Source organism: Mesoplodon bidens (genome assembly GCF_964165515.1).
Source record: "Mesoplodon bidens genome assembly, chromosome: 5".
Classification (NCBI taxonomy): Eukaryota; Metazoa; Chordata; class Mammalia; order Artiodactyla; family Ziphiidae; genus Mesoplodon; species Mesoplodon bidens.
The window spans coordinates 141,020,137-141,042,860 of NC_138161.1; the positions used below are offsets into that span (position 1 = coordinate 141,020,137).

Sequence of the window (22,724 nt, forward strand, 5' to 3'; positions counted from 1 at the left end):
TAGAAAAGTACAACCTTCCGAGACTGAACCAGGAAGAAATAGAAAATATAAACAGACCAATCACAAGCACTGAAATTGAAACTGTGATTAAAAATCTTCCAACAAACAGAAGTCCAGGACCAGATGGCTTCACAGGCGAATTCTATCAGACATTTAAAGAAGAGCTAACACCTATCCTTCTCAAACTCTTCCTAAATACAGCAGAGGGAGGAACACTCCCAAACTCATTCTATGAGGCCACAATCACCCTGATACCAAAACCAGACAAAGTTGTCACAAAAAAAAGAAAACTACAGGCCAATATCACTGATGAACATAGATGTAAAAATCCTCAACAGAATACTAGCAAACAGAATCCAAGAACACATTGAAAGGATCGTGCACCATGATCAAGTGGGGTTTATCCCAGGAATGCAAGGATTCTTCAATATATGCAGATCAATCAATGTGATATACCATATTAACAAATTGAAGGGTAAAAACCATATGATAATCTCAATAAAAACCATATGATAATCTCAATAGATGCAGAAAAAGCTTTTGACAAAATTCAACACCCATTTATTATAAAAACTCTCCAGAAAGTGGGCATAGAGGAAACCTACCTCAACATAATAAAGACCATATATGACAAACCCACAGCCAACGTTCTCAGTGGTGAGAAACTGAAACCATTTCCTCTAAGATCAGGAACAAGACAAGATTGCCCACTCTCACCACTATGATTCAACATAGTTTTGGCAGTTTTAGCTACGGCAGTCAGAGAAGAAAAAGAAATAAAAGGAATCGAAATCAGAAAAGAAGTAAAACTGTCACTGTTTACAGATAACATACTATACATAGAGAATCCTAAAGATGCTACCAGAAAACTACTAGAGCTATCAATGAATTTGGTAAAGTAGCAGGATACAAAATTAATGCACAGAAATCTGTTGCATTCCTATAAACTAACGACGAAAAATCTGAAGGAGAAAATGAGGAAACACTCCCATTTACCACTGCAACAAAAAGAATAAGATACTAAGGAGACAAAAGATCTGTATGCAGAAAACTATAAGACACTGATGAAAGAAATTAAAGATGATAAAACAGATGGAGAGATATACCGTGTTCTTGGATTGGAAGAATCACCATTGGGAAAATGACTATACTACCCAAAGCAATCTGCAGATTCAGTGCAATCCCTATCAAACTACCAATGGCATTTTTCACAGAACTAGAAGAAAAAATTTTAGTTTGTGTGGAAACACAAAAGACCCCAAGTAGCCAAAGCAATCTTTTTCTTCTTTTTTATAAATTTGTTTATTTATTTATTTATGGCAGCATTGAGTCTTCATTGCTGGGTGCGGGCTTTCTCTAGTTGTGGTGAGTGAGGGCTACTCTTTGTTGTGGTGCGTGGGCTTCCCATTGCAGTGGCTTCTCTTGTTGCAGAGCACGGGCTCTAGGTGCACGGGCTTCAGAAGTTGTGCAACGTGGCTTCAGTTGTTGTGGCACATGGGCTCAGTAGTTGTGGTTCGTGGGCGCTAGAGCGCAGGCTCAGTAGTTTTGGAGCACAGGCTTAATTGCTCTGCGGCATGTGGGATCTTCCCACATCAGGGCTCGAACCCATGTCCCCTGCATTGGCAGGCCGATTCTTAACCACTGTGTCACCAGGGAAGTCCCCCAAAGCAATCTTGAGAAAGAAAAACGGAACTGGAGGAATCAAGCTCCCTGACTTTAGACTATACTACAAAGTGACAGTAATCAAGACAGTATGGCACTGGCACAAAAACAGAAATATAGATCAATGGAACCAGGGTAGAAAGTCCAGAGATAAACCTATGAACATATGGTCACGTTATGTTTGATAAAGGAGGCAAGAATATACAATGGAGAAAAAACAGCCTCTTCAATAAGTGGTGCTGAGAAAACTGGACAGCTACATGTAAAAGAATGAAATTAGAACACTTCCTAACACCATACACAAAAATAAACTCACAGTGGATTAAAGACCTAAATGTAAGGCCAGACACTATCAAACTCTTAGAGGAAAACATAGGCAGAACACTATGACATAAATGACAGCAAGATCCTTTTTGACCTACCTCCTAGAGAAATGGAAATAAAAGGAAAAATAAACAAATGGGACCTAATGAAACTTCAAAGCTTTTGCTCAGCAAAGGAAACCATAAACAAGACTAAAAGACAACCCTCAGAATGGGAGAAAATATTTGCAGATGAAGCAATTGACAAAGGATTAATCTCCAAAATATACAAGCAGCTCATGCAGCTCAATATCAAAAAAACAGCCCAATCCAAATATGGGCAGAAGACCTCAATAGACATTTCTCCAAAGAAGATATACAGATTGCCAACAAACAAATGAAAGGATGCTCAACATCATTAATCATTAGAGAAATGCAACTCAAAACTACACTGAGGTATCACCTCACACCAGTCAGAATGGCCATCATCAAAAAATCTACAAAGAATAAATGCTGGAGAGGGTGTGGAAAAAAGGGAACCCTCTTGCACTGTTATTGGGAATGTAAATTGATACAGCCACTATGGAGAACAGTATGGAGGTTCCTCAAAAAACTAAAAATAGAACTACCATACGACCCAGCAATTCCACTACTGGGCATATTCCCTGAGAAAAGCATAATTCAAAAAGAGACATGTGGGCTTCCCTGGTGGCGCAGTGGTTGAGAGTCCGCTTGCCGATGCAGGGGACACGGGTTCGTGCCCCGGTCTGGGAAGATCCCACATGCCGCGGAGTGGCTGGGCCTGTGAGCCATGGCCACTGAGCCTACGTGTCCGGAGCCTGTGCTCCACAACGGGAGAGGCCACAACAGTGAGAGGCCTATGTACCGCAAAAAAAAAAAAAAAAAGGCATGTATCACAATGTTTATTGAAGCACTGTTTACAGTTGCCAGGACATGTAAGCAACCTAAGTGTGCATCGACAGATAAATGGATAAGGAAGATGTGGTACATATATACAATGGAATATTTTCAGCCATAAAAGGAAACGAAATTGAGTTATTTGTAGTGAGGTGGATGGACCTAGAGTCTGTCTGTCATGCAGAGTGAAGTAAGTCAGAAAGAGAAAAATAAATACTGTATGCTAACATATATATATATGAAATCTAAAAAAGAATGGTTGTCATGAACCTAGGGGCAGGACAGGAATAAAGATGGAGATGTAGAGAATGGACTTGAGGACACGGGGAGGGGGAAGGGTAAGCTGGGACTGAGAGAGTAGCATTGACATATATACACTACGAAATGTAAAATAGATAGCTACTGGGAAGCAGCTGCATAGCACAGGGAAATCAGCTTGGTGCTTTGTGACCACCTAGAGGGGTGGGATAGGGAGGGTGGGTGGGAGACGCAAGAGGGAGGAGATATGGGGATATATTTGTATGTACAGCTGATTCACTGTGTTATACAGCAGAAACTAACACAACATTGTAAAGCAATTATACTCCAATAACGATGTTTAAAAAAAAAAGATTAAAAAGAAAAAGTCCTCCTGGATTAGGACACATAGGTTTTCGAGGCAGAAGTCCAGTATGACCCCTTTGCCTGGCAAAGTAATAAAGCTATCCTTTAATACTTCAACGCCCCCCCCCCCGAAAAAAAAAGAAGAGGAAGAATACACTCTGTTGTCAATAATAATTCCGTGGAGGGGAATTAATTAATTTTTCCATTAAAGGGATGTGTTTAGGGTCTTTTTTTTTTTTTTTTTTTTTTGCTGTGTTGGGTCTTTGTTGCTGTGCGCAGGCTTTCTGTAGTTGTGGCGAGCGGGGGCTACTCTTCGTTGTGGTGCACAGGCTTCTCATTGCGGTGGTTTCTCTTGTTGCAGAGCATGGGCTCTAGGCGCGTGGGCTTCAGTAAATGTGGAGCACGGGCTCAGTAGTTGTGGCGCGCGGGCTTAGTTGCTCTGTGGCACGTGGGATCTTCCCAGACCAGGGCTCGAATTTGTGTTTTTTGTATTGGGAGGCGGCTTCTTAACCACTGAGCCACCAGGGAAGCCCTGGAATGTGTTTAAATGGAAGTGAAATGTTGAATACACTCTGTTGAACTAAGAAAATAAATAAAAAATAAAAAAGCTCCAAAATAAACATCTCAAGTCATATTACCAGGAGACCTGTGAGTTGTAGCTTGAAGTATGAGTAGGGACAAAAATTCAGTATGAAAATGGTATGTTGTCTTTATAGTTTATAATTCCCTGATATTAGGGAATTATTGGTTTTTTATTTATTTTTATTATTTTTATTTATCAAATAGCCTGGGCTTAATGGTGGAAACAAAGGAAATGGCTTTATTCTTCTCTCTTTTTTTTTAGAAGTATTTTTTTAATTTATTAATTTATTTTTGGCCACGTTGGGTCTTCGTTGTTACACGCGGGCTTTCTCTAGTTGTGGCGAGTGGGGGCTACTCTTCATTGTGGTGTGCAGGCTTCTCATTGTGGTGCCGTCTCTTTGTTGCAGAGCACAGGCTCTAAGCATGCGGGCTTCAGTAGTTATGACACGTGGGCTTAGTAGTTGTGGCTCATGGGCTCTAGGGCGCCGGCTCAGTAGTTGGTGGCATACGGGCTTAGTTGCTCTGCGGCATGTGGGATCTTCCTGGCCCAGGGGACGAACCCTGTGTCCCCTGCATCGGCAGGCAGATTCTCAACCGCTGCGCCACCAGGGAAGCCCCAACTCTTCTCTCTTTAAAGTGGTTGTTTTGCGTCTCCCTTTCCTGTCCTTGAATAATATATAAAGTAGAACTCATAGCTTTTGGCAAGGGGGTTATAGTCACATATTATACATATCAGTATATTTAAACTTCAGTCCAAGCATTGATGATGTTAGGAAATTATTGGTTTTTTATTTTATTTTTATTATTTTTTTCTTGAAGTATAGTTGATTATAATGCATTAAATTTCTGGTGTACCGCAAAGTTATTCAGTTATGTATATATCCATATATTCTTTTTCATTATAGGTTATTACAAGATATTGAATATAGTACCGTACCCTGTACTATACGGTACAGCCTTGTTGTTTATCTATTTTATATGTAGTAGTTTGTATCTGCTAATCTGAAACTCCTTGTTTATCCCTCCCCCAACTTTCCCCTTTGATAACCATAAGTTTGTTTTGTATGTTTGTGAGTCTGTTTCTGTTTTGTAACACATTTATTTATATCATATTTTAGCTTCCACATATAAGTGGTATCATATGATATTTGTCTTTTCTGTCTGACTTACTTCACTTAGTGTGATAATCTCTAGGTCCATCCATGTTGCTGCAAATGGTATTATTTCATTCTTTTTTATGGCTGAGTAGTATTCCATTGTGTATATATATGTACCATGTCTTCTTTATCCATTCACCTGTTGATGGACATTTAGGTTGTTTCCATGTCTTGGCTCTTGTAAATAGTGCTGCTGTGAACATTGGGGTGCATGTGTCTTTTTGAATTATAGTTTTCTCTGGATATATGCCCAAGAGTGGGATTGCTGGATCATATGGTAACTCTATTTTTAGTTTTCTGTGGAACCTCCATACTGTTTTCCACAGTGGCTGCACCAACTTACATTCCCACCAACAGTGTAGAAGGTTCCCTTTCCTCCATACGCTCTTCAACATTTGTTATTTGTCGATTTTAATGATGGCCATTCTGACCGGCATGAGGTGGTACCTCACTGTAGTTTTTTTTTTTTAACATCTTTGTTGGAGTATAATTGCTTTACAATGGTGTGTTAGTTTCTGCTTTATAACAAAAAAATATGGAACGCTTCGCGAATTTGCTTGTCATCCTTGCACAGCGTCCATGCTAATCTTCTCTGTGCTGTTCCAGTTTTAGTATATGTGCTGCCGAAGGGAGCACTCATTGTAGTTTTGATTTGCATTTCTCTAACAATTAGCAGTATTGAGCATCTTTTCATGTGCCTATTGGCCATCTGTATGTCTTCTTTGGAGAAATGTCTATTTAGGTCTTCTGCCCATTTTTTGATTAGGTTGTTTGCTTTTTTGTTATTCAGTTGTATGAGCTGTTTGTATATTTTGGAAATTAAGCCCTTGTCGGTCACATCATTTGAAAATACTTTCCCTCAGTACATAGGTTGTCTGTTCATTTTGTTTATTGTTTCGTTTGCTGTGCAAAATCTTATAAGTTGATTAGGTCCCATTTGTTTATTTTTGCTTTTATTTCTATTGCCTTGGGAGACTGACCTAAGAAAACATTGCTACAATTTATGTCAGAGATTGTTTTGCCTATGTTCTCTTCTAGGAGTCTTATGGTGTTCTGTCTTATAGTTAAGTCTTTAAGCCACTTTGAGTTTATTTTTTGTTTCTGGTGTGATGGAGTGTTCTAACTTCATTGATTTACATGCAGCTGTCCAGCTTTCCCAGCACCACTTGCTGAAGAGACTTTTTTCCTCCATTGTATATTTTGCCTTCTTTGTCAAATACTGACTGTAGGTGTGTGTGGGGGAAATTGTTGTTAATTTTCTATTTATAATAATAGCATTATGACTTTGTAGAAGAATATGCCTGCTTTTAAGAGATGCTTACGTATGTATGAGAGTGAAGTGTTATCTTGTCTGCAGTTCCTTCAAATGGTTCAGCTCAAAATATAGATAGAGTGAGCAAATATGGCAAAATGTGAACCATTATTGAATCTAGGTAGTGATTATATGGGTGTTTGTGATGGTTCATTTTATGTATCAACTTGACTGGGCTACAGGGTGCCCAGATATTTGGTCAAACATTATTCTGGGTTTTTCTGAGAATGTTTCTGAATGAGATGAGAAAATCTTTTTTCTCCATACCTGTCAATAAGGACCACCACTAGTGGTTTGCTTAAACTGGCAAAGCCAATCATATACCTTCACTGTCATGCCTTAGGGGTATATCAGCTCTCCAGCCCTATATCATAATTTAGTTGACAAGGATCTTGATCACCTTTCCCTTCTATAAGATATCACACTGCCCAATTACATTGATGACCTTATGCTGATTGGACCTACTGAGCAAGAAGTAGCAACTTATTGTTAAGACATTTGCATGTTAAAGGATGGGAAATAAATCTAACAAAAATTCAGGGGCCTTCTACTTCAGTGAAACTTCTAGGGCTCAAGTGGTGTGGGCATGTCAAGATCTCCCTTTAAGGTAAAGGATAAGTTATTGCTCTGGCACCTCTTACAACCAAAAACCTGGCACAACACCTAGTAGGCCTCTTTGGATTTTGGACGTAACATGTTCCTCATGTGATGTGTTACTCCAACCCATTTACTGAGTGATCTGAAAAGGCACTAGTTTTTTTTTTTTTTTTTTTGTGGTACGCGGGCCTCTCACTGCTGTGGCCTCTCCCGTTGCGGAGAACAGGCTCCGGATGCGCAGGCTCAGCGGCCATGGCTCACAGGCCCAGCCGCTCCACGGCATGTGGGATCTTCCCGGACCGGGGCACAAACCCGTGTCCTCTGCATCGGCAGGCGGACTCTCAACCACTGTGCCACCAGGGAATCCCAGGCACTAGTTTTGAGTGGGGCCCAGAACAAGAGAAGGCTCTGCATCGGTCCAGGCTGCCATGCAAGCTGCTCTGCCATTCGGGCCACAGGATCCAGCAGATCCGATGGGGCTTAGACTGTCATGGCAGGTAGGGATGCTGCTTGGAGCCTTTGGTGGCCCCTGTAGGTGAATCATAAGTCAGGCCCTTAGGATTTTGGAGAAAAATCCTGTCATCTTCTGCAAATAACTACTTTCATTTTAAGTAATAACTCTTGGCCTGCTACGGGGCCTGAGTAAAAGGCTTAACAGTGGGCCACAAAGTTACCATGTGACCTGAATTACCCATCATGAGCTGGGTGTCATCTGACCCACCAAGCCATAAAATTGGGTGAGCACAGCAGCACTCTGTCATCAAATGAAGGTGGTACATATGAAGTTGGGCCTGAGCAGGCCCTGAAGGCACAATAAATTACATGAAGCAGTGGCCAAATGCCTGTGGTTTCCCGCTCTTGCTGCACTACCTTCTCTCCCCCAGCCTCCACCTGTGGCCTCATGGGGAGTTCCCTATGATCAATTGACATAAGAAGGGGAGACCTAGGCCTGATTTACAGGTGGCTCTGCATAATCTGTAGGGACCACAATAAAGTAGACAACTGCAGCACTACAGCTTCTGTCTGGGACATCCCTGAAGGAAAGTAGTGAAGGGAAATCCTCCCACTGGGCAGAACTTTGAGCAGTGTACTACCACTCCACGAGGAAGGAAAGGAAGACAATGTCTAGAATACAGGCCATCCCTTAGGGCATCTCTTAGTATTGCCATGCCTTGTGCTAAAGGTCAATGGAAAGCTCCAACAGCCTGGTCTAGGCAGAACTACTAATGGCCCAGGCCCTTCAGGAATGAAGATTTGGGTTTACCCCAGCACGTAAAGAACCAGGACCAGCTGAGGTGCTTGCTGGAGGCAAACGTAATAATAAAAAAAAGGTATTGGAAGAAAGGAGTGATAAATACCAGCTGTGACCATATGATGACTTACAGAAATGAGGATTATAAGTGTCATGTGTATTTCCTCCTTATTTGGTTATGAATATGTTCACATGGGTGTATGTGTGTATGTATATATTTGTAAATACATATATATATATATGGCAAATATCTTTGTTCTTTTCCTGATCTTATTCTCTTATCATATAATGACTTTATATCATCATATTTGAGTATTGTTATTTTTATATCATAGTTTTTAAGTTACAGGGTATCAAGGAGAAGAGTAATCCTCACTTTAGGACTTTACCTCCTCTTCTGGCAAAGGGGTTAGTACATTTTTGGTTGTACACAGCACAGTTGTGTCATGTTAGGTGATCCATGATCTTGTTATTGTCTTTATTTGGAGATTAAGTATGGTTTAAGGCAAAGTGTATGGGTGCCAAGTTGACAAGGGGTGGACTTGTGATGGTTAGTTTTATGTGTCAGCTTGACTAGGCCAGAGGGTGCCCTGATAATTTGGTCAAGCCTTGTTCTGGGTGTGTCTGTGAGAGTGTTTCTGGAGGAGAGTAACATTTGAAATGGTGGACTGGGTAAAGCAGAGTGCCCTCCTCATGGTGGCTGGGTCTCATCACGTCACTTGAAGGCCTGAGTAGACCAAAAAGGCTGAGGAAGAAGGAACTTTCTGCCTGCCTGCTGCCTTTGAGCTGGGACATCCATTTTTTTTCCTGCTTTCAAATGTTGAACTGAAACATTGGCTCTTCCTTGGTCTCAAGCTTGTGGGAATTCAGACTAGAACTATGCCATTGGCTCTTCTGGGTGTCCAGCATTGCTGACTGCAGATCTCAGGATCTGTCAGCCCCTATAATTGTGTGAGCCAATTCCTTATAATAAATAAATACACAGACATTTGCACACACACATACACACCCTATTGGTTCTGTTTCTGGTGAACACTGACTATATAATATCGTATTTATTGTTTATATTCTTTTTATTTTCTGTATGTTTCAAAATTTCCCTGTTGAAAAATTGGGAGAAAAAGTCATCCAAATCTCAGTCAAAACTTCAGTCTCTCATCCAGTTCAAGGCTTCTGCCTTATGCTTGCTTTATCTCATGTCTGACCTGCACTTCTCCAAGTAAGCCGTGTGGCAGGCGGGTGAGATCCGTGTCTCTATTCTCACTGCTCCCCTTCGCTCCTAGTCCTCTGCTGTATCTGGCTTCTTCCAGGTTATCAGTGAGGCTGAATGTGGAGTGAGAACACACAGCAAAAGGGTAGAATCTTTCTCGACTGGTGCTGGTATAATCTAGCACTGGTGCCCTTTGTGTGGCTAATGACCAAATACTGCCTGTTTTTCTCTATCACGGAGTGTGTGTGTGTGTGTGTGTGTGCAGCTATTTCCTCCCTACCAACTAGGGACCTTGGCAATGTACCATTCATTCTGTGGGCAATGCATTTTCCAGCTGACCTCTTATGAATCCCTCTCCTCCTCTTGTTCGAGTGACACTCCCTTAGGGCCCTCCAGCTATAGGTAGTTTTTTTTTTTTTTTTTTTCCATGAAAGCAAAGCTTGACTGTCTTCCAAAGTGTCCACTTGGTCACAGGGTATATTCTTACCCTACCACCATGTAAAAGGGCAGGCTTCTCTCTTTTTTTTTTTTTTTTTTGTGGTATGCGGGCTTCTCACTGTTGTGGCCTCTCCCGTTGCGGAGCACAGGCTCCGGACGCGCAGGCTCAGCGGCCATGGCTCACGGGCCCAGCTGCTCCGCGGCATGTGGGATCTTCCCGGCCCGGGGCACGAACCCGTGTCCCCTGCATCGGCAGGCGGACTCTCAACCACTGCGCCACCAGGGAAGCCCAAGCTTCTCTTGTTGCTGCCTCCTCTCCTCGCTCTATTCTATCTTTGTCTTTATATACATATCAGTTTATTTTTGCTGTGTAAAAAACCTTTCTAAAACTTAGTGACTTAAAATAACACCCCTTTAATATTACGGTGCTTGGACAGCTGGGCAGTTCTGTTGATTGCAGCTGGGCTCCCTCATGCATCTGCAATCTGGTACAAGTCAGCTCAGTGGCTCTGGAGTTGTATTAGAGTGATTGGGTTGACTGGGTTATGTGTCTTTCATCGTTCACCATCTAGCCTGGGCTGGTCCATGTGGCAGGAGAGCTCAACGGGAGAGAGCAGAAATAATCAAGGCCCCTTGAGTCTTGGGCTTCAAGCTGGCACACCATAACTTCCTTTTCTGTATGCCAAAGCAAGGCCCAAGATTACCCCAGATTCAAGGAGTAGAAAATACTCTACCTCTTGATGGGAGAACCTGCAGTGTCATACTGCCAAGGGGAGAGGATGTAGGGAAGAGTAATAATTGCAGTAATTTTTGCTAACAGTCTACTACGAGGTATGGATACATACTGCTAGACATGTATGTAATCCCCCTTGGTTCACCACCACCCTCATGGAAGGGAATTGTGCTATGACCTTCTGGCACTCAGCTAATATCAGCTCCCTGATTTTTCTTAGGAGTTCTGCTGCCCTCCTTAATCTTTGGTGCGAGGCAGAGGGAGAAGAAAGACTATGTTCCTGTGCTCATTAGTAATGTAATGAAGGGGAATTAATTATTTTTTTTCCATTAAAATGGAATTCAAAGTAGAGTTTAAATATAATAGAAGCAAGACATTGAAATGCATGTTCTAAACCAAACAACAGCAACAACAAAACTGCTTGTTAATAAGCATCAGAAATCAAAGTCTCAGGAGACCTGTAGCTTTCTATGGGAAGAAAAGAAAAATAACAGTATTTTTCACTCACTTGTTCTGTACAGTCCGTTGAAAGACACTTGTTTTGGTGAATCCTGTCCAATGAATCTGTAACTCGGTAATGATGTTACATTGATATGTAAAGCACTCCTTTAACATATATCACTTTGTGATAAACATTTCAACTAAAAACACGGTCTTTTTTAAAGGTATTAAGGAGCATCAATTCAATTATTCACAATCCAAGAGCTCCAGTAATAATTTATAAACAGAGCAAAGGAGGAGCCCAACATTTTAATAAAGATCTTGTTCAAGATTGTGGATTTGAGCATCTTGTTCCTATAATAGAAATGTGGGCAGATCAACTGGCTTCCTTAAAGGTAAGGGGTTGAATATTCTTTACAGGCTTTGAAAATCTGCAGGAGTCCATGGGCTTTATATACTTTTATTCTCAAGCAAAGTTTTATATTTGGTGTGCTTTTACCATAGACTTTTTCTTTATAATTGCACCTTACTGATGAAAAACGTTGGTTAATGAAAGTATCATTATGCTCTGACTTCCTGACTTTTTTTCAAATTCTGGTGGCACTTACTGTTTAATACATTTATTTGGCACTGAATGTGTTGCCTTGAATTGCTAAAATAGATAACTGCCTTCTTACCAAATGAAAGATTAAAGATATTAATATGTGAGGTCTGGGTATTAATTGGAGAGTGTTAAATAAGTGGAGGACTAAAATAAGAAGTTGAGAAAAGTAAAAATTTCCTGTATTTCTTTCTGTATTCTAGAGTTGCACTGTCTAATACAATAACCACTAAGCCACATGTAGCTTTTGATCACTTGAAATGTGACTAGTCCCAACTGAGATGTGCCGCAAGTATAAAAATACACACCTGATTTAGAAGACTGATTATGGAGAAAAATAGTTAAAATATTGATTATCTGTTAAATGATAACATTTTGGATATATTGGGTTAAATATATTATTAAAATCGTCACCTATTTCTTTTTACTTTTTAAAATGTGGATACTAAACAATATTACTGTGACACACATTACATTCCTTCTGGATGGCATTGTTCTAAAGGGCCAAGCACTGTGCCATGCACATAGTAGATGCTCAGTAAATATTTATTGATTGACCAGTCTTAGACTTCTAAACTTTCAGGAGCCCGGCCTCTTGTGCACAGTTTTAAATAGATTAGGACAACATATCTAGGCCAGGAAAACTAAGTAGGCTGTCATGAAAATCAAGTCGAATTACTTTAGCATCCTTTCGAATTAAAAACTTTCCTGGAGATACATACTATACCATGGATGAATCTTGAAAATATCCTAAGTGAAAGAAGCCTGTCACAAAAGGCCGCTTATTGTATGATTCCATTTTTTTTTACTGAAACGGTCAGAATAGGCAAATCCATAGAAACAGAAAGTAGATTAGTAGTTACCCAAGAACTGGGAGCAGGAGAGAACAGGGAATGACTGAAAGTGGATACAGGGTTTCTTTTTGGAGTGATGAAAATGTTCTAGAGCTGGATAATGGTAATGATTGCACATCTCTGTAAATAAGTCAAAACTACTGAATTGCACATTTAGAGAGGATGAATTTTATGGTATGTGAATTACATCTCAGTATATCTGTTATTTAAAAAATCAAGGGCAAAATGTTAAGGACAAGCTTATTTTTTTTCATCAGTAATTCAAAATAATTACTTAAATAACATATGCTACTAATAAATAACATAATTACTTTAAACATCCAGATTCCAGATAATCAATATATACATATATGTAAGGCCTGGAGAAAACTAATTTAACAGACTTTTTCTAAACTGATAATGGTATTTAAAAAAAATAATGATGATGGTTAATATATATATTAAACCTGCTTGGATAATTATATTTTATTAGCGTTATTATGAAAACTTTAAAAATCAGTAATAGCATATTGTTTCTTTCGTAAAGGATTTGTATAAGTCCTTGAAAATACTATCTGCAGAACTGGTGCCTTGGCATAATTTAAAGAAGCAGGATGAAAATGAAGGTGTCAAAGTTGAAGATCTGTTGTTTATAGTAGATACCATGTTAGAAGAAGTGGAAAATAAGGAAAAGGTAATACTACCTAATACTTACATAAATGTTCACATTTTAATGTGCTCTTTATCTTAGAAACTAATAATGATATGGATATAGATATTCTACTAGAACTCTATTTCTCTTTTGAAAGTTTTTATTAAAGATTTGGAATAATTTTAAGATGTAAACTATCTTTTTCTTCCTCTCTTTTGGGCAGGACAGCAATATGCCAGACTTTCAAATTTTGCGAGCTATTGTTTCTCACTTCCAAAAATTATTTGATGTGCCTTCTTTAACTGGAGTCTATCCCCGAATGAATGAAGTTTATACTAGGCTTGGAGAAGTGAACAATGCTGTGAGAAACCTCCAGGAACTCTTAGAACTAGGTGATGACCCTTTGTCATTTTTGGCCCCCCATTTAAGAATTATTTTTAATAAATCAACAAAAAGTAGTTAAAAAATCAAGACTAACTGAAGCATAAAGTATTTGATTTAATGATTTTGAAAACTCTCTTTTAAAATATCCTATCCTTTTGCAGATAGTTCATCCTCATTGTGTGTGCTGGTGAGCAGAGTTGGAAAATTGTGTAGGCTGGTTAATGAAGATGTGAATGAACAGGTTATGCAGGTATTGGGACCTGAAGACCTCCAAAGGTATTTAGTTTGAAAAGGTTGCAAAGTACCATCCAGAATGTTTGGAGTGGTAAAATTAAAGACTTCCAAAACTTCATAAGTTAATTACCTTTCCTGTTTGGAATAGCATTTTTTAAAATAACTTGACAATCTAAAATAATCTCACACCTTAGGGATGGAGAGAATGTCAAGTATTTTCAAGATAAAAGTAGACTCTAGGGCCTATAGGTTTACATAGGGTGGGTCAGGACTCCAGCATTATTGCTATAAGCTTGTTCCCAAATTATATATGGAGAAATTCAAACTTTATTAGCAGCTTCATGTGAATTCAGAATATATGAGTCCAATTTTTAGTACATTACCATCAATCACTGATCACTAAATAATCACTATGAGACGTGTATTATTTGATAAGAAGATGTTAAGGATTTTTTTAAAAAGCTAGGCATCTCTGACATAAAACCTAATGTTTTTTTAAAATATCAAAATGTTTTGATATTTTTTAAAATATCAAAATGTTATAGCTATACTGTTCCTCCCTTCCCCAGATTTTATACTGCAACATATGTTCTGCAAGTTTTCCAAGAACCCTTACCTGACACTTGAGTTTTCTGATACTTGATGCTTTTAAAAGGAATGTATGTCTCATTATTGGTCTTATTCTCCTTCCCACAGTTTTACTGATTACTGATACTTATTCTTAATGTTTAATAGAAGACAGGATATAAAAGCCAGTTCTTTTTAGAAAATGTTATAAAAGCATGGTCTCTTAAGAATCCTCAAGCTACATAGAAAGTTCCTATATTAGGAATGTTATATAGATTTAACTTTAGAACAGATGATTACACTGATAATAGATTTTTTTTTAGAAAAGTGTTACTAGATGAACAAAGAGCTGAAAAAGGATGGATTGAAGTAAATGATCATTAAACTTATATTTAAATTAGCAAGACAATTTCCTTCCATTTTGAAATGTTCTATGTCCAGTGAGATGCAAGTTGGAAATTCAGTGTAAACTGCATTTTTTCTTTTAAAGCATTATCAACAAATTGGAAGAACATGAGGAATTTTTCCCAGCATTTCAGGCATTTACTAATGATCTACTTGAAATCTTAGGTAAGATCTTTGGTGGTGGTGGTGGTTAAATTTTGAGTCTCAAGATGTCAGTGGGTTTGAGGAAACAGTGCTCCTTAGTCACTGTATTAGTGTTTTTACCCAGAGTGGTAGAAAGTGTCTGGAAACCACTAACAGTTCTGGAAACAAACTTCTAACTTGCAGTTAAAGTTGGTTGGGATTAGTCTGCAGAACAGAGAAGCATATATCCTTTAAGGAGCTGGGGGCTGCCTTTGTTTTAGGACCTTAAAATGAGAAATGACATTATTCTGGCTAGGCCCAGTGTAACCTTGACTCTGTCATTGGCTAATGAGAAATGTCCTTAGAATTTATGACCTTGGAAGGTGTCTTTTTCCTTCTTCCTGCTTCTCCTTCTTTTTCTTCTCTCTTTTTTTTTTTAAAGATAGTTCCTACTTACTGTGTTTTTTAGATATACAAATTAAATTTCTTTCTAAGGTGATGAGAAGTAATATAAAGTAAACATCTGTAGAAAGGAGATAAATTTATAAATCTGTAGAAGGGAAGAGATACATTTTACACTCTTGGTCAGATTGAGGGATTCGTCAGTAGTAATATCTCTTAAAGGGGAAAAATGTAATTAGCTTAGGAATCATAGGCAAAATAGAGACCCAATTCTCTTACTTTAAGTGTGATTATATATGGCTATAAAAATAAGTTATCTTACTGTTAAGAACACTTTTTAGGGAATTCCCTGGCGGTCCAGTGGTCATTAGGACTCTGGGCTTTCACTACCGAGGGTGCAAGTTCAATCCCTGGTGGGGGAACTAAAATCCCGCAAGCTGCGCAGCGTAGCCAAAAAAACCCCCACTTTTAAAAAAAGATTAAAGCTATTTATTTATTAATGAATTCTTTTTTTTTCCATATAGCTCATTTGAAATTGAAAGTGTTTTTTTGTTTTTGTTTTTTGTTGTTGTTGTTTGGGAAAATGTAATTTGAAAGTTTAACTTGAGATGTGGAATTGTATAAATGTGTTGCCTTGTATCTCAAAGAGCCTTGTTTCCTGCAATAATATGATTTTACTTGCTTTGGGGTAGCAATTAACTTAAACAATGAGTTTCCTGTCATTAATAAACATTTTAATAGGCGTGCTAGCAACACTTATTTCAGAATCCTCCTATAGCAACTTCCCCTCAGATATGATACTCAGCATGGCTCGTGTAGGATCATTTGCTTCAACTCAACAGGTGTGATTTTAGAATGCGGGTCAGGGAATAACTTGACCTTTGTACCTTACCACAATGTAAGATGTGAACCAAATTCTCTGCTGTAGATTTGTCCATATTTTTTTCCTTTCCTATATTTTGATAAGTGGATTCAGACAAGAATTCTGACTGAAGTCAGGAGCTTAAACAGCATGGGTCATGTGTTTTGGCTAAAGGAAGAACAATCAAAATCCAGCTAAACATGGAGGGAGAGAGATGGAATCCAAGGAATCATGTTTTATGTAAAGGAAGTGAGTTTATGAACAGTGAACTAGCAGAATAATCTAGAAGAAAGTGGTGAGAATTTAGAGAACCTGCCACTGGGGCTTACCTTAAGTAGGGCTGGAGTCTACATACTCAGAGAAAGGACCTTCCTTAGTGGCTAGGAGCTTCCAGATGGTGAATTCTAACTTAGGCTGGTTGGAAGAAGATAGTCTTAGGAAAAGAAGTCAAATTCGGAAAGAACCTGGCAGAGAAGAACCTGAACTATCTTGTAGGCTGGACCAGGCTAAGCTCTATAATACACTGCATCTGAGATTTTACTCTGAGACACCTCACTCCTATTAGGTAGATAGGCTTCATCCTAAAAGGTAGACCTAAGAGCCATCCTGCTAATGAGAAATCTTTATCATAGAATTAGGATAGGACTGTGTTCCAAGAGAAGAAATCCCTAAGTCCTTAGATGGGGGCCCATGAGAGAGAGTGCCTCTACTAGGGATTTCACCATGTAGGCTCACCCATGTAGTTAAAGAAGCAGTAACATAATATCATAAATGTTGCTAGTAGGATCTGTTAATAAGAGCACACTGCTAATGAGATTAATATCAGAGTCAGAGGATGCTTTCATAGGGCAAAAAGGCAAATGCTTTTGTAGGGCAAAAAAAAAACACCCATTTTTTTGCCCTGTGAAGCATCCGTGTCTGAATCAGTGATACACTCATCACCACTATTGGAGAAAAGTTTCATGGGCATGAAAGCACTAGTGATGTTGCCTTTGTGTCTGAAGTTTGCCTTTGAATAGAGATTCTCATTTCATCTGAGCCTAACAGTGGATAAAGCTATCTTTGATTATTATTGTTTTTCTATTACAGAAATTGATGACTTGGATGCCATTGTACCTGCAGTAAGGAAATTAAAAATACCTTCATACTGAAAACAAATCATTTTTACTGTGTAAATTGCGTTCTTAACATTCTAAATATTTTGTAGGATTGATCTTACTCTGAGACAAGGGTTATAAAATGTATATACTCTCAGAATTCACCCCCTTCTTTCTGTTGAGTCCTTCTCCATCCATATAATTTTTATTAACTTTGAGATTCTTTTATAGAAAACATTGCTAAGTTTAATTACTAAATTAACTTTAGATCCTTTAATCATTTCTTAAGCAATTCTTGAGTGCTTAAAATGTAAGATTGTTTTAAAGTACAGTGTGTAAGAGAGAAACTCAGGGAGAGATAGTGCAAGTAATAGAAAGGTTGCATTTAAGTTCAGAGTTTTTTGGCCTGGGAACAAGGAATGCCAGTGGCTCTCTTTAGTCCAGCCAGCAGGAAGCTGTTGCTTTCCTGGCAAGGAAATGGCACATTCTATTAAGATATCCCTCATGACACTTGCCCTTTCAGAGCAGAAGGAACAAAAGGAAGAAGGAAAAAAGTTTTTACCGTGTTGGGGTAGGAAATGAATTATGAGGTAAAATAGATGAGTGGATGCGAGTCTCTCATAAAGTGTCCTTTTTGCTATCTTGATGTGATGTACTTTTTACAAGGGCATGAAATCTTAAATAAAATTTTTGTTAAGAATTTCCAAACATAAGTGTTCTCAGTGACTCGACTTGTATTCCTCACCAATAATGAGTCGTATTCTCTTACTAGGCTGAGCCTTCCTTGGGCACCCTTCCTGGTTCACCTTTGCTTCATTTTACATAAGAGTAGCTTTCTTGATGCTTTCTACTTATTCTCTGTTCTCCATATTCATTCTGTTTTTCTTAAAGGACAGGTGTTTGGCTTCACATCCGTGAGTACAGGCCACTTTTGGTTACTGCCACTCCCTCACCCCCTACCCCCACTTTTTTTTTTTTTTTTTTTTTTTGCGGTACGTGGGCCTCTCCCTGTTGTGGCCTCTCCTGCTGCGGAGCACAGGCTCCGGACGCGCAGGCTCAGCGGCCATGTCTCACGGGCCCAGCCGCTCTGCGGCATGTGGGATCCTCCCAGACCGGGGCACGAACCCATGTCCCCTGTATAGGCAGGCAGACTCTCAACTACTGCGCCACCAGGGAAGCCCCCCACTTTTGTAAGTAACGGGCCTAGGGAGACTTCTCAGTTATTCTTGTTCATTGCCATGTAGAATACTGGAAAGAATTTCTGGGAAGCAGCATAGTGTAAAGCAGAGAGTAAATGTCAAGTATAGTTAATAGAAGTATAGTTAATTTACAATGTTGTGTTAGTTTCTGGTGTACAGCAAAATGATTCAGTTATAGAGATATATATGTGTGTGTATATAACATATATACACATATATACACACACACATTCTTTTTCATATTCTTTTCCATTATTTATTATATGACATTGAATATAGTCCCTTGTGCTATACAGTAAGACCTTGTTGTTTATCTATTTTATATATAGTAGTTTGTATCTGCTAATCCCAAACTCTTAACTTATCCCTCCCCTACCCCCTTTCCCCTCTGGTAACCGTAAGTTTGTTTTCTATGTCTGTGAGTCTGTTCATTAATAAGTTCATTTGTGTCATATTTTAGATTCCACATATGTGATATCATATTTATCTTTGTCTGACTTACTTCACTTAATATGATAATCTCTAAGTCTATCCATGTTGCTGCAAATGGCATTATTTCATTCTTTTTATGGCTGAGTAGTATTCCATTGTGTGTGTGTGTGTGTGTGTCTGTGTGTAACATCTTCTTTACCCATTCATCTGTCAGTGGACATTTAGGTTGCTTCCATGTCTTGGCTATTGTAGATAGTGCTGCTACGAACATTGGGGTGCATGTATCTTTTCAAATTATCATTTTCTCTGTATATATTCCTAGGAGTGGGATTGCTGGATCGTATGGCAAAATTTTAGTTTTTTAAGGAATCTCCATACTGTTCTCCATAGTGGCTGCACCAATTTACATTCCCACCAACAGTGTAGGAGGGTTCCCTTTTCTCCACACCCTCTCCAGCATTTGTTATTTGTAGACTTTTTTTTTTGTGGTACGCGGGCCTCTCACTGTTGTGGCCTCTCCTGTTGTGGAGCACAGGCTCTGGACGCGCAGGCTCAGCGGGCATGGCTCACGGGCCCAGCCGCTCTGCGGCATGTGGGAATCTTCCTGGACCAGGGCACGAACCTGCGTCCCCTACATTGGCAGGCGGACTCTCAACCACTGCGCCACCTGGGAAGCCCTGTAGACTTTTTAATGATGGCCATTCTGACTGGTGTGAGGTGGTACCTCATTATAGTTTTGATTTGCATGGAAGAAATATAATTTTAAAATTATGTTAATCTAAATTTTGTCAGCTAGTTTAAGAGCCTGTGGTTAACTCTTAGTTTAAAACAGAGGTTTTCAAACTCTTCCTCAGAGGCCTAGGAGTTTTTTTGGAGGGCCACTGAGAAGGGACAATGCTGCTAGTAGGAAGAACATTAGGCCCTCTCTATCAGGTCTACTTTTATCCAGTTTTAATTATTTAAAATATAAGTACTGCAACCATTATTTAGCTCTTGATTTTTTACAATTTTATTGATGTATAGTTGACATACATGTATAGTTGCTCCGCGACATGTGGGATCCTCCCAGACCAGGGCTCGAACCCATGTCCCCTGCATTGGCAGGAGGATTCTTAACCACTGCACCACCAGGGAAGTCCTATTTCACTAATCTTTTTTGTGTGTTATAAATATAACACATATGCTAAGTATGACAAAAACCTAAATGTCAAGTATAATGAATGATTATAAAGTGAATACCCATGCAACAATCAAGACAGGACATTCACCAGCACTACAAAAGGCCTCCCCCACATACCATATGTGCCTTCCCCCATTAGCCTGACTTATGTTAATCACTTACTTGTTTTTTTAAATAGTTTTGCCAGTTTTGTGTGTACGTCTAAACCAAGATAGTTTAGTTGTGCCTATTTTTGAACTTCATAAAAATGGAATCATATTGTATATGTTCTTTTTAATTCTTCTTTTGTTCAACATTATGTTTGTACTATTCATCTATGTTGTTGTGTGTAGGTCCAGGTCATTTGTTTTCATTGGTGTCTAGTATTCCTCTATGAATGTTCCATAATCCATTTGTCTGTCTACTAGGGATTGGCATTTGGGTTGTTTCTAGTTCTTGGCTGTTGTGAGCTACTGCTGTGAACATTCTTGTATGTGCATCTTTGTTCGCTTGTGTGCAGGTTTTCTAGAAGCAATATCCAAGAAGTAAAATTGCTGGGTCCTAGAGTAAAACACATCTAACCATGTGAATGGAGCCTCTGGGGTTGTATAGTGTGCAACTTTGATAGACAATGTATATTTCAACTTTAGAAGAAAATGCTAAACTCTTTTCCAAAGTGGTTGTACCAATTTATACTCCCACCATTAATGTATGAGAGTTCCCACTTTTCCATATCTTGACCAATTTTGGGTAAGTCAGATTTTTTATTTTTGCCAGTATAGTGTATAGAGCTCTTAGTGTGGTTTTAATGTTTATTTTCCTGATTACTAATGAAGTTAAACATCTTTTCCTTTGTTTATTGGCCATTTGTATTTATTTTTTGAAGTGCTTGTATGTATCTTTGGTTCACTTTTCTGTTGGACAGTCTGTCTTTTCCTATTGACTTGTAAGAGTTATTTATATATTCTGGACATGAGCCATTTGACAGTTATATGTGTTGCAAATGTCTTCTTCCATTCTATGTCCTCTTTCCATTTTCCTCTAGTTTCTTTTTATGAACTGACAAACTTAATTTTAATATAGAGAGTATAGTTAAAGATGTAGAGATTTATAGTTAGTGCTCTAAGTGTCTTATGAAATCTTTCTCTAGTCACAAGTTGTAAAGTTATTCTCTTATATTATCTTATAGCTGTACACTTTTGCCTTTCACACTTAGTCTAATATACCTGCAGTTGTTTGATTTTTTTAATGTGGTATAAGTAAAGGACCATTTTTACATTTTCCGTCAAAGATACCTAGTTATCTCCGAACCATTTATTGAAAAATCTATTTCCCCTCTGCTCGTAGTGCTACCTCTGTCATGAATTGAATATCTGTGTGTGAATGGGTCTGTTACTGGACTCTCTTTTCTATTCTTTTGGTCCAGTTGTCTCTCCCTGCACTAGTACCCCACTGTTTTCATTATTTTAACTTTAAAATAAACTTTGGTATCCAGTTGAAGGCCTCCCACCCTTAGTGTTTCCATGTGTATTGAATCTGATTATCAAGTTACACACACACATGCACACACACTACATATTGAGATTTTTTTTTCATTAAACATAGGATCAGTGAGGAAAATCAGCATCTGTAACGCTGGGTCTTCAAACTCCAAATACAACATAGCTCTCCATCTGGTTAGATTCCCTTTAACATTTCTAATAAAGTTTCATAATTTTCCTGTAGGGATTATTGTTGGATATATTCATAGTATTTGATCTTTTATACATTTATAAATTATCTTTTTAAAATTTCATTTTCCAACTATTTCAGGAACAGAGAACTACAATTGATTTTTAAATATTAACTTTGCAGTTAGCAACCTTGCTAGAAACTGTCTGATTAGCTCTAGCAGTATATCTTTAGATTATTTTGGATTTTTATGCTCATGATCATATCATCTGTATATAACAACAGTTTTGGTCAGATATACCTGTTTTTTCTTGCCCAACTACATATGCCACAATACAGGGCTGAGCAGAAGTGGTGATAGGAAGCAGCCCTTTCTTATTCCAGATTTCAAAAGGAAAGCATTTAATGTTTCACCATTAAATATGATATTTGCTACCATTACTATAAACAAATCTAAACTACCCTTGAGTATATCTTTTTCATCCTTTTATTTTCAACACTTCTGTGTGTTTGAAGTGAACCTCTTGTAAATAGCATATAGCTGTACTTTTTATTTTCATGGAATTTGACCCCTTTGCAGGTTTTAATAGTGGGTTTATTGTGATTACAAATATATTTAGAAGTCTTTTGCCTATCTTCTTTTGTATTTTCTATTTATCATATTTTTCTATGCTACTTTTTTCTTTCCTATTTTTTTGGGGGGGTATTGAATTTCTCTTTTTTTTTTCTTCTTCACTACTGATTTGGAAGTTTTATATTTCAGCTTTGTTGATTTTTCTATTGTTACTCTATTTTATTGGTTATCTTAAAATTTTTAATATACACTTAGTCAAGGTCAGGAGATAGAAACTACATTGCACAGGTAGCCTAACAGGAAAAATTTAAAACAAGAATGG

At 38.4% G+C, this 22,724-nt stretch overlaps 1 protein-coding gene across 3 annotated transcripts in view; it reads left to right on the forward strand.

Annotated features, from left to right (window-relative positions):
• CEP70 (centrosomal protein 70) overlaps window positions 1-22,724 on the forward strand; it is a 112,388-nt gene that overhangs the window by 76,461 nt on the left and 13,203 nt on the right. For 2 of the 3 annotated variants that reach the window (XM_081234613.1, XM_081234614.1), the window contains 6 exons: window positions 11,432-11,602; window positions 13,189-13,335; window positions 13,517-13,685; window positions 13,839-13,953; window positions 14,969-15,048; window positions 17,360-18,080. In XM_081234613.1, coding sequence (XP_081090739.1) covers window positions 11,432-11,602; window positions 13,189-13,335; window positions 13,517-13,685; window positions 13,839-13,953; window positions 14,969-15,048; window positions 17,360-17,421 — 744 coding nt within the window. In that variant the 3' untranslated portion in view covers window positions 17,422-18,080. Of the gene's footprint in view, window positions 1-11,431; window positions 11,603-13,188; window positions 13,336-13,516; window positions 13,686-13,838; window positions 13,954-14,968; window positions 15,049-17,359; window positions 18,081-22,724 lie in introns of those variants that run through there. The other variant, XM_081234612.1, reaches the window with a different exon arrangement.